Below are 12,953 nucleotides of genomic sequence, written 5' to 3' on the forward strand. Positions count from 1 at the left end.
AGGACCCTGTGAATCAATGGCACTGGCGGAAAGGCATACATCAGTGCCCCGACCACGGAATGAGAAAGGCATCTGACAGGGAGCCCCTGTCCATTCCCCAGATCAAACAGAATACATGGCATTTTCTGTTCTGCTTGGACTCCACCCGGGGAGTCCCCCACCTCTAGAAGACTATGCTGACCACCTCTGGATGGAGCGATCACTCGTGGGGAGATGAGAAGGTCCTGTTGAGGTGATCTGCCAGGACGTTCCTGGTTCCAGACAGGTTCGCAGGCTATCAGATGAATGGCATGCCTCTCACAAAAATCCCAAAGGCAGAGAGCTTCTTGAAAAAGGACCGAAGGCCTAGCACCGCCCTGCCTGTTGATGTAATACATTGCGGTGGTATTGTCCATCAGGACCTGCACCACCTTGCCCTTCAGGCAGGGCAAGAAAGTCTAGCAGGCCAGGCGAACCACTCTGAGCTCCCCGACACTGATATGGAGGGCCAGATCATCCCGCAACTAGGGGCCCTGGGTGCTCAGCTCGCCCAGGTGGGCTCCCCAGCCCAGGTCCGAAGCATTGGAGACCAGGATAAGCGATGGGGATGGGGTCATGAAGGGGACTCCCTCCAACACTGACCCCAGGTCCAACCACTAATCTAGGGATGACCTGATGTGGTCCAGCACCCTGACTACACAGTCCAGGTCATGCCTGTTGGGAATGTAGACTGATGCCAGCTATGCTTGCAGGGGCTGGAGATGGAGCCAAGCATGACTGACCACATATGTACACACGGCCATGTGACCCAACAGCTGCAGGCAGGTGTGAGCCATGGTGAACGGGTAGTTCTTGACATGGGAGATCAGGTCTGACATGGCCTGATAACGCACTTCTGGAAGGAAGGCTCTGGCTCATGTGGAGTCGAGAACTCCCCAATCAACTCTATTCACTGGACTGACCTTACAGTGAATTTTCTCTCATTTATTAACAGGCCCAGGTCACGACAGGTGGAATTCACCAGATCAAGGCTCCTCTGAACCTGCTTCCGAGACCTGCCCTTGATGAGCCAGTTGTCAAGATATGGGAAGACCTGGATCCCTGGACGTTCTCAGATAAGCAGCCACTGGCGCCATATATTTTAGGACCACCACTGGGACTGATGAAAGGCCACAGGGCAGCACAGTGAATTAAAAATGGTGCCCGCCCACTATGAAATGAGGAAACATCTGACCTGGGAATATGCAAATAAGCATCCTTTAAGTTGAAGGCGGCATACCAATCTCCCAGATCTACAGAGGGGATGATGGAGGTCAGGGAGACCATGGGAAACTTCAACTTTTTGAGAGACTTGCTGAGGTGACGCAGGTCCAGGATGGGTCTGAGGCCCCCTTTTGCCTTCAGAATTAGGAAGTAGCAGGAATAGAACCCCTTGCCTTTCATGTCCTGAGGGACCTCCTCCACCGCACCCAGGCGTAGGAGGTTCTCGACCTCTTGAATGAGGAGTTGCTTGTGAGAAGGGTCCCTGAAGAGGGATGGGCGGCTGAAAATTTCAGGGTATGACCCAGAGATACAATGTCCAACACTCAGTGGTCCGAGTTGATCAGCAACCAGGCTGAACGGTAGGGATGAAGACAGTTGAGAAAAGAACAAGGTAGATCCGGGAAATTAACTGGGGCTTCATTCTTGAGCACACCTTCAACATGAGTGTTTCTGACCCCCAGGATGCATGGGTGAGGGGGAGGAGGAAGGGCGGCAACGACTAAAACTCGTGTTTCTATCCCTTCTCCTTGGAAGCCCAACGTGGCTACCAAGGCCTTGGCAATGGGCGGGGCCGGCACTGCTTCCGTGCTGACTGCAGCATATGCATGCCCAGAGAGCGAAGGGTGGCTCGATGTCCTTTAACTCATCCAGCCTCGCATCCATCTGTTCGGAAAAGACACTGTTTCCATCAAATGGGAGGTCCTGGATCAAGGTCCGCACCTCTTGGGAAAGGCCGGCAGTCTGAAGCTAGGAGCTGCACCTCACAACCACCACCGATGAGACCACCCTAGCCGCTGAGTCTGCCATGTCCCACGCCATTTGGAGGCACCACCTAGCTGCCGCAGTGCCCTCCTCTACCAGGGTGACAAATTCTTGGGCCAAACTCTGCAGGAGGGACTCCTTTAACTTAAAAATTAAAATTGTATCTGCCCAAGAGGGCCTGATGATTCACCACCCAGAATTGCAGGCCGGCAGTCGAATAAATTTTTCTCCCAGAAAGGTCCAGTCTTTTGGCCTCTATTTTTGGGAGCTGAGCTGGTGTGCCCCAGATTGTCTTTTTCGTTGGTCGCAGAGACAACCAGCAAGCCCAGAGGTGGATGGGTATAAAGGTACTCGAACCCTTTGGCCGGGACAAAGTACTTCTTTTCAGCCTTTTGTAGGTGGGAGGGATAGATAACAGGATTTGCCAGAGGACACTGGCAATTTTGAGGACCCTGTCATGCATTAGTAGTGCAACACAGGCAGGGGTAGAGGCTGAGAGGACATTAGAAAAGGTGTCCGCCTGCTCGGCCATCTCCTCTACTTCTAGGTCCAAGTTCTCAGCCACCAGTTGAAGCAGGGCCTGATGTTCTTTATAACTGTCTGGTGGGCTGGCCCACAAGGGTCCCCCGACCGCCTCGTCCGGGGATGAAGATGACTGTAACACTGGGGGAGGCCCCTGGGCATCGTCCCCTGTGGGGGGAAGGAGGTTTTAGGGGTGGGTGCAGTCTCCTCTACCCCAACCTCCGAGCATGACTCATGCACCGAGCCCAGTGCCACCAACTGTTGCTCCAAGGCAGTGGCAGACAAGTGGTGCAAAGGGGGCATGCCCCATGCGCTCCAATAAGGCCACTGCGCTCGCCACTCACTGTGCTGCCAAGGCAACGTCGATGTAAACACGGCCTTGGGTGCCCAATCACATCGTTGGAGTGTGGGTGAGGGGCTGAACTGTCCTTCTATGCCACAGGAATCCCCTTTCGGTGACCACAGTGGGGCCCTTGACGCCTGCGTCTGCCTGCTGACTGTCACCGCTGGAGACCGGTGCCTGGGGTGAGAGGATCGGTGCCAGGGTGACCAGAGCAGTGACAGGGAGTGCTCCCACTGGGTAGGCGACCAAGATCTGCGCCAAGAGGACGACCAGTGGGAGGGTGAACAGTGCTGGTAGTACGGAAATCAGCACCTCTGCCTAGGGAATCTGTGTCAAGACGGCAGGAACCATGATTGTGGTGCCAGTGACTGAGGGCAAGCCCCAGAGGAAGTGGAGGGCGGAAGTGGAGGGTGCTGTCTTGTCTCAGGGGATCAGTAGCACTCCACTTCCCAAGTGGTTTTAGTGGCTGGGTTGCCCTTGTAGGGAGTCTTTGCCATTTCCTGCGGTGCTGACAGTGCGTGCGGAGGCCTCTGCTCTCTCAGTGCCGGGAGAACCTGAGAAGGCATCAATGCCATCAGGAATTTGGTCCCCTATTGCTCCTGGGAGTTGGTGGTGGATCCTTTAAGATCCCCAACCGGGCAGGCATGTACATGTGGCTCCGGAGTGGCCAGGTGGCCTGAACTGGGTCCTTTGCCCAGTGTCCCATTGCCCTTCTTGCCCAGTACTGGAGAGACATGTTTCTTTGTTTTCTTTTGGGGGCACCGGCAATGGGGAGTGGTGCTGGGCAGAGGCCGGTGCCGGAGGTGTGTTGTGCCCTAGGACCAAGATATTAGAGGAGTCTTGGCAGGACAGCTCAGAAGGCAGATGAAGGGCAGCCTCCATGAGGAGAGCCCACAAATGAATAACCGACTCCTGGATCAAAAATGTTTACAAATAAGACACTTGACCTTCACACGTGATTCCCCCAAGCACTTGAGGCAGTTGCTATGGGGGTCACTTAGCAAAGGCCTGTTACAGTCCTCGCAGGGTTTAAACCCTGGAGACCAGGGCATGCCCCGCCTGGGGCGAAGTACCTGCTGGGACTCTAACTTCTAACTACACTTAACTACTTAGCACTAACTACTGTAAACAAACTATTTACAAGGCCCTAAGGCTCGAAGTCAGAAGAGAGGAAAGTGCTAGCCCTTGCTATGCAAGGAAAGGTGCTCCAACTAACCACCCCGGGCAGTTAGAAGGAACTGAGAGGGCGTAGGGCCAGCGGCGCCTGATATACGGATGCATGAGCATGGCACTCAAAGGAGAGCCACAGCTGGTCCTACGGATACCGCTAAGGCAAAAATCTCCAATGACCGTGCACATGGGCGCACACACACCTAGAATGGAACTGGTCAGTCAGCAAGCACTCGAAGAAGAAAAATAGGATTACGCTCAGTATCAGGCATGCCACAAAAGCCTGACAGCTTTTGGGGCTGAGGCCAAAAGGAAGTGTAGTACAAATTCTAACTAAAACTCTTTCATAATTAATTTTTTTGTATTGCAGTAGCAGCTAAAGGCCCCAACCACAGTCAAGGTTTGTTTGGACTATGTGCCGTACAAACATGAATCATGCCATATACTTCAGTGAGAGGGGCATATCAGAATCTGACTCCTTAAAATAAATACAAAGGACTAAGTATATCACTAACACTAGCAAAAATAATTAAAAATATCTAATGCAGATTTCTTCATTTCCAATGCTAAATATATATTTTTCTGTTGATTCAGAGAGCCAAGAACACTGTGTGAAATTATTATAAAGCTTCACTGTACCAAAGCCAGCAAATAAGTCACAGAACATTTTAAAAATAAAGACCATCAAGTGTTATTGGCTTCAGTCATCATCAATTACAAGTTACAGCCTCTTCCCCCTCAGCCTAATTAGCCTCTGCAAGCTGCTTTTTTCTTCTGGGAACCCGAACAAACATTTTCAATTCTCAAGTTATACCACTTAACAGTCCCTCTTGGCATGGAAGCAATGCCAGTATCTTGTAGTTGCCTTTTAATGGCACAAAAAATTGTTGATAGGGTACGTGAAAGGGGAGTTTCTTGATAGTCTACATTTCTTGTTAGAGTTGCAGTCTTTAAGAGGATCCTATTCCTCATGGAAATGTTGTACACCAAATGTTTTTAATTTGTGAAATAATTTCTCTAGTCAGAGTTATCCTTGCAACAACCAATGAAAGCAAAGAAATTTAGAATTTTAGTATTTTTTTTAAACACACAAGTCATTTATTGCTCCAGTTGTAATTCTCCTCAAAGACATTAAAACAGCTGTACAATTAGGAAAAAAAACAAGCTTTTTGCAAAAGGCTTAGAGATATTCTCCTCCACATGTATCTTATGTTTACCCATTAATGTTACAATGATGATTTTATCTTTTCAAAAGCTTACAGAGCAATAGAAAAACCAGTTAAAGAAATACTATCAACTTGAAATCTAGCCAGTTAAAAAACATATTGAAAGCACTGCCAAGATATACTTCTCCCTGATTCCTTCGGCCACTTTGTGTTTTTTCAAATTATGTTTTATTTAAAAAAACCTCTTTCACTCCTCAGCAGGAGAGCAAGACCCACCCAAACAGGAGGAATGACCCTATGAAGAAAATAGTGAAATCGGCAATAAAGGGCTGTCAAATGCTCTGAGAAAATAACAGAAAGATTAAGACTTTATTTTTAGTTTATAAGTAATCTCATGCATTATCTGTAACAGTAGATAAAACAAATCAGAGAGAAGTACTTTTAAGTTGTCTGTGTCCTTTAAATAAATGGTAAGTAATAGAAAGTCTCATGCCATACCAGTTAGCGCAGAAACACTTGTCTCATCAAGCACCATAGCAGTCTTGTACCATTTTAAAGCCTCTTTCACCTTCCCTTGTAAAATCATCTGGTAGCCAAGTTCTGTAGCAATTTCAGAATCATGGGATGCCAGGTCAAATGCTCTTTCAACTAAGATCTGTGTCTGTTGAAGAATGAGTTGGTTCCGGCCACACTAAAGTTAAGAAGAGTTTTACATCTGAAAGCTCTCTATCTTAATCAGTTTCACCACATTTTGAGAAAAAAACTCTCAAAGTTACAATGAATCTTTAAATGAAGTTGTACATTAGATTTTAAATAGCAGCACTGAGTCCTCACTCATCTCAAGGATGGAGGAGCAAAATGCCATATCTTCTGTAATCACTTATTTCTCATGTATTCCTGTGAATGGGAGTTAGTTTTAGGAGATCAAAATTGACCACCCAGTTTTCAAAACTATTGGATAATATGCTGATATTGTACCAATCAATGACAAAGTAAAATACCACTGTCATATTGTTGTTTCTTTTGGCTACAGATGGGCGAGAGAACTCTCAAAGATCAATCTGTTCTCAAGTTTATACCGTCACCCACCCCGTAGCATCTCAGGGCCTCAGATGTCTAATAAAAGACTAATTTACTCTGCACTGATTTTCTGATATTTGTGCTTCTATGTAAGCAATGCTGTCAACAGGTGCTGTGATGTATTTATTACAGAGAAATGAGTTTAAAGAGTTATAACTTCTGTCAGTAAAATTTGTTTCCTTATTACAATTAAATGGAATAGATGCTACAAAGGCTTTGGTCAACAGCAAGTAATTTACAAATAACCTGTGAAATGTACAATTATTTGAGTAATCTTATGAAAACAAGCTTATACTACACATAGAGGCATTTGTTTCTCACTTTGGTAGACTACCGAGACTAGGTAATTTGGTAGACTAGGTATTTTTTTCTGGCTGCATCATATTAACTGTCATCCCCTTATCAAGAACTTTATAAATAAAATTTATTCTCCAGTAGCAAGTGGGAAGCTCCTCCCGGTGTTTGCTGTGACCCAAGCTATCATGGAGAATTTATGTTTTCATTTTAAAAATTACGTACTTAGCCCTTACTGTTATAAACATACCCTTTCAAATGTAATTCACTTCGATGCTGTCCTCCTAAGCCTGCAGACAACTCCAAGGGAATTGCCATGGCTCATGGGTTTATCAAACAAAAGCAGAAGCAAGAGCAAGAAATTAACAAGACTATTCAGCTTCACTGCTATTTAGAACTCATGTGAGCAGCAGAAAAACTGACTGGCTAATAGGTGTCTCTTTTCTCAGCCCATACATTGAATTTTCAAATATAGAGACCAAGTTATACAATCAATCCACTTTCTCTCTCTCCAAGTAAAGATTTTAATTGACACACAACACCTACTACCAAAAATCAAAAGCGGGATGTATAGCTATTATTTGCATTTTGTTTAGGAAAAAAAAATGTACACTCACTGTTCTGCTGAAAGCTAATGCCATTTTACAAAATAGTTGAGGATTATGTGGTTCCAATTTGTCCAGTGCATTAATTAGGTCTCCCAGCTTGGCTGTAGCCTAGGAGAATGGAACACTATGATCAATATTGAAGGAACACAACACCTCAAGGAACATCACAAACTCCAGTAGCATGACATCCCATGAGCCTTATTCCAAGTATCTTAACTATTCAACCCCAACATATGTTCTCAAGTGTTGGAAATAACATACAGAAGTTGGAAAAACAATACTCTGGAACTGCTGTAGCAGCAAAGGGACAGCAAAACAAATTTACTCCTACACCTAAAAGGCAGATTATTTCAAGAACCAGTAAATAAAATCAGCTTGGAAACAGAAGAGGGAGCAACAGTTTCTTTGACATGTTTTTCAAATATAAAAAAAATATATATTATATAAAGTTTTTTTTGTTTGTATTTTTAAGTTTTTAAGATTTCCTCCAGAAATCACACTGAGCTTCTTATCTACAAGGCAATTTTACCCCAAGAACAAAAAATTTAGTTAAACATCTACACTGAAAGATTTGGAATAATACATGGTTCTCAAACCATAAAGCAGAAGAATAAAGGAAAATAATTTTCAAAAGCAATTAAGTGACTGACTCCCTCTACCCATGTTCACCACTTTTATAAAGTTTGATATACTTTGTACAAAGTATGCTTTTTGAGGTATCATTTGAAAACTCAATCTGCTGAATATTGTTGTCCTGATAACACTTATGTAACAACACTGTTAAAAATTATGAGGTTTTGCTATACAATGTTACTCAAATATATTATGGTTCTGGGGAATGCCCACAGACTAGCTCCTCAGAGACAACTAAGGACTGACCACAGGTTTTAGAAAACTATTAAATGCTTAAGTGGCCATCCTCCAACAAGGGAGGTGATGTAAACAAGAACTTTACAATTCCTCTGAAAGGACAGTTTGGAGCTTATGAACACAATGAAACTACCTGTCACTCCGTCTCTCTATGATGAGATAACTGGCTCTGTGGATGAGGGGAAAGTAGTGGATGTGTTATTCCTTGACTTTAGCAAAGCTTTTGATACGATCTCCCACAGTATTCTCGCCAGCAAGTTAAAGTAGTATGGGCTGGATGAATGGACTATAAGGTGGACAGAAAGCTGTCTAGATCGTTAGGCTCAATGGGTAGTGATCAATGGCTTCATGTCTAGTGGAGTGCCCCAAGGGTCGGTCCTGGGGCCGGTTTTGTTCAATATCTTCATTAATGATCTGGAGAATGGCATGGACTGCACCCTCAGCAAGTTTGCAGATGACACTGAACTCAGAGGAGTGTTAGATATGCTGGAGGGTAAGGATAGGATACAGAGGGACCTAGACAATTAGAGGATTGGGCCAAAAGAAATCAGATGAAGTTTAACAAGGACAAGTGCAGAGTCCTCCTGCACTAGGACAGAAGAATCCCATGCGCTATTACAGACTAGGAACTGAATGGCTAGGCAGCAGTTCTGCAGAAAAGGACCTACGGGTTACAGTGGACAAGAAGCTAGATATGAGTCAACAGTGTGCCCTTGTTGCCAAAAAGGCCAATGGCATTTTGGGCTGTATAAGTAGGGGCACTGCCACCAGATCGAGGGACATGATCATTCCTCTCTATTCGGCATTGGTGAGGCCTCAGCTGGAGTACTATGTCCAGTTTTGGGCCCCACACTACAAGAAGGATGTGGAAAAATTGGAAAGAGTCCAGCAGAGGGCAACAAAAATGATTAGGGGGCTGGAGCACGACTTATGAGGAGAGATTGAGGGAACTGGGATTGTTTAGTCTGTGGAAGAGAAGAATGAGGGGGGATTTGATAGCTACTTTTAACTACCTGAAAGGGGGTTCCAAAGAGGATGAATCTAGACTGTTCTCAGTGGTACCAGATGACAGAACAAGGAGTAATGGTCTCAAGTTGCAGTGGGGGAGGTTTAGGTTGGATGTTAGGAAAAACCTTTTCACTAGGAGGGTGGTGAAGCACTGGAATGCGTTACCTAGGGAGGTGGTGGAATCTCCTTCCTTAGAGGTTTTCAAGGTCAGGTTTGACAAAGCCCTGGCTGGGATGATTTAATTGGGGATTGGTCCTGCTTTGAGCAGGGGGTTGGACTAGATGACCTGAGGTCCCTTTCAACCCTGATATTCTATGAAGGGTTTTTTCAGCACAAAGGACTGGACTATAAGAGGAAGGGGAAAACTGTCTCATTACCCCTCTCCTCCTCCCAGCTTTCTGCTCATGACATCAACAACACTCAAAAAACTGAAGTAAGCGGGGAAACGGTCCCAGGCTGGAAGGAGACAGCCTGTGAAACATATTGCAGCTAATGGTGAGACAGACCTTTTTGCTTTTAAACCTATTAGCCTTGGTAAAGTAAGAATTAGCTTGCGTTATCTTTTTATTTCTTTTGTAGGGCTCCTGCCTGGAAGGCACTGGAAACCCGTGAGGCTGCTGAAGCCTGAAATGCTTCAGGCAGCGAAGCATGGCCCGTGAGCCTTTGAGGTGTGAAGCCTGAAGTCCATCTGTTCGGAGAACAGGAAGGTACCCTGGAAGGGGAGGTCCTGGATGGACTGCTGCACTTCATTAGAGAGACCCGATGATTGGAGCCACAATAGCGCTTCACGGTGACTGCTGATGCCATTATTCTGGCTGTTGAGTCAGCTGCATCCAGAACTGTCTGAAGGGAGGTCCTGGCCACCGTCTTGCCTTCCTTCAAGTCTGAAGCCCCTGCAGTTCTGGCACTTCTCTTTACCATCAGTTTCTCCAAGGCACTTTAGACAGCTAGAGTAGAAGTCACTCACTGGCATGGGCTTGCCACATGGGTAGACTGCTTAAAGCCTATGGACCGGAGCATGTCCAACCCCTGGGACAAAAGTCCCTCAACGACAAGGACCATTAGATACACTAATAACTATAACTATATAATAGACTACAAAGTCCAAACCACTGGGAAAGAAGTCTTGCAAGAACAAGAGGGATCATTCCAAACAATGATCACAAGTGGTAAGAAGGAACTGAGAGGATTTGGCTCTGGGAGCGTCCCTTATGTCAGCGCATACATGCACAACTCCAGGGGGTACGAAAGTTAGTCCTATGGATACAGCTAAGGGAAAAATCTCCAGCAACTGTGCATGCAGCCCACACACACATAGTATGGAATGGACATGAGTAAGCACTGGAAGAACTAAGGGGACGCAAGTGTCCAGCCTGTACCTTGAGGAATGTCACAATGACTTAGAAGCTCAAGTCCCATTTTCAAAGTGACTTGGGGTCTTAAAGTCTCACTTAGTTGCTTTTGAAAATTTGTCCCAAAGTCTTAAATTTACACTTTAAAACTTTAAACAAAATTTCACTGAGCTCCTGAAAATCTCTAGTGGCTGAATTGATATGCTACAGTTACACACTTCCACAAGCTCTGTGACTGTGCACCGGTGAAAGACCATTACCAGAAGATATCTTTTCACATAAAATAAAGATGGTTAGGAATTAATATGGTGCTTTTATTTAGATCACTCTTGCAAAATTCTACTTCCACAGGATATCTTTCTCCTTTTAGAAATGTGGTCAAAAAATAAAATCCTCTTTTCATTGTTGCCCAAGGAAGTTATGTATATATAAAAGGAAAAAAGGCAAAGGGAAAAGGAAAAGCAGCTAACCCCACCAAGCACTGCAGGACTGATCTCAAAAACCCCAGTTCTGGGAGTTTGGGAAAACCCCACCTACCTCATTTACTAAGTCAATCAGAAGGTCCTTTTTAAATCATGTGATCTGTTGTAAAATTATACATCATAGCATATTAAAATGCATCATTAAGTCTGCACCATTTAATTTCTTTAAAATGTGCTAGTAGTTGTATGCAATTATTTATTTTGAATTGTGCTAGTAGCATGAAAATATTTCTCTCTAAAATGAGAAATGAAATATATGAACACTTTCCATTTATGTCATTAAACCTTTTTGCATTTAATATAGTTAGACTTACTAGCATTTTTGTATCAATTTAATTTATTTGGCTTTCTGCTAACTGTATTAAAGCATATTTTCTTCTAAAAATGTGAAAAGGCATAATGTATACAAAATATTTAATTCTTATAAGAATTAAATAGAATTTTTAAAAGTATCTTCAAAATAGCTGAACAGTGCTATAAATGCACACATATCCAAACTATGGGGCCCCAGAAAGGAAGAAAAAGGTAGCAGAGACTTTTAGTGCCACACAACTAGCCCATTAGACAAAAAGGGGACAGGAAGAAGGACATGTGGTCTAACACAGGCTTCTAACTGGCAGAGTATTACAGTGCACAACAAGGCCATCTATGAGAAAAATACATGACTAAAGGTACAGAATTACTAGCAAGACCTCATCACTTCTCATTTTCTGTTAATAAAATGCTTAAACTGCTCAAAATACTTACTGTATTCTATAAAATAACCTCAATCACTGAATGCTTTAATGATTCAAATACAGTAGTTTGATGCTTTAAAAAAGTGCTACACAAAGACTCACCTCAGGTATATTACCTTCCCTACACAAAAAATGTAGAGCCTCCATCCTTATGGCTTCCAGGTTAAGAGTATCTTTCTGCAACAGCCTGAGGAAAATCAAGAGTCAGTTTGCTTTATGATCTGCTATTTCCTTTAAGGAAACATTATTTACATAATAGAAAGTTTCGTAAAATTGGAGTTAAGACCAGCTTTTAAACAATTTAGCAGAAAAGCCTTTTTTTTTTTAAATTCCAACAGAATCAGCTAATTTGACACTAACACACTCTAGAGTTTTGAGAATCAAACCTAAAGAGGAATTGGACTTAGCTTTAATTGTTCAGGCTTACAAACACAACAAGTTAAAGTGCATACAATGTGAAGTGAGACCATTAACACTGGAACTATGTTATAAACAACAAATATATTAATACACATTTTTATCTCAATATTGTCCCTTTTATTTGCTGACTTAGGAAGAATTTTAGGATAAGATTCTTTTCATACTTAGATGACAACTTTAGTTTAGAATTCTGTTAGAATCTTAAATAAGGGTGTGTTTTTTTTTTTAAAAAAAAGTATTTTAATGATTTTCAAGTAGTTTTTACCATACAACTACACGTAATAGACACTCCATTATCTGAATTTCCCCTTTATCTACAATAGGGCCATATAATCCAGTTTCTGATAATACATCATCACAGCCAGTATATTACTAATGCCACAGAAAAAAGATTCCCATCTGCCGATCTTATAAAACATTCTAAAATTTTACTGGCTGAGATCTGAACAAACTGTCTTTACACGCTATTTAAATATGGCTTATCAACACCAGTGCTTTGCAGACTTAGAAACTCAGAGGACTGAATTAAAGGTCTTTTCCTTTGGGGCTCCTGAGAGGTGCAGCATCTACTGTACCTAAACTAAACTAAAACTAAACTAGTCCCTGTGGATCTCCCAGAGGAAAGCAACTGCAAATTATCCTACAAAACCAGAATACCCATACTTTTGGCCAAGACTTTTAAAAACAGGAGCCTAAAGTTAAGCTCCTAACTCCACAATAGGAACAGCTGAGTGAAAAAATCAGGAAGACGCCTACATATGGATTTAGGAATCTAGCTAAAGGGTCACAGGAATTTGTTTTGTAATCTTGGCCTTAGTACTCATTAAAGATTAGTGACTGAAATGAATTCGGGGTTCCTAAGCCAAGCCAGTTTTGAGATGTAATGTTACAAAAAAA

The 12,953-nt window shown here is 43.4% G+C and overlaps 1 protein-coding gene across 7 annotated transcripts in view; it reads right to left on the minus strand.

Moving 5' to 3' along the window:
• Nucleotides 1–12,953, minus strand: part of TTC21B (tetratricopeptide repeat domain 21B) — a 101,434-nt gene that overhangs the window by 73,716 nt on the left and 14,765 nt on the right. For all 7 annotated transcript variants that reach the window (XR_013347530.1, XR_013347529.1, XM_077830230.1 and 4 more), the window contains 3 exons: nt 11,739–11,823; nt 7,197–7,295; nt 5,704–5,896 (listed from right to left, as the gene is read on the minus strand). Coding sequence is in view for 5 of the 7 variants with exons in the window: in XM_077830230.1 (XP_077686356.1) it covers nt 5,704–5,896; nt 7,197–7,295; nt 11,739–11,823 (377 nt within the window). In the remaining 2 variants the exon portion in view is untranslated. The remainder of the gene's footprint in view (nt 1–5,703; nt 5,897–7,196; nt 7,296–11,738; nt 11,824–12,953) is intronic.

Source organism: Eretmochelys imbricata, chromosome 11 (assembly GCF_965152235.1).
Source record: "Eretmochelys imbricata isolate rEreImb1 chromosome 11, rEreImb1.hap1, whole genome shotgun sequence".
NCBI classification, from domain to species: Eukaryota; Metazoa; Chordata; order Testudines; family Cheloniidae; genus Eretmochelys; species Eretmochelys imbricata.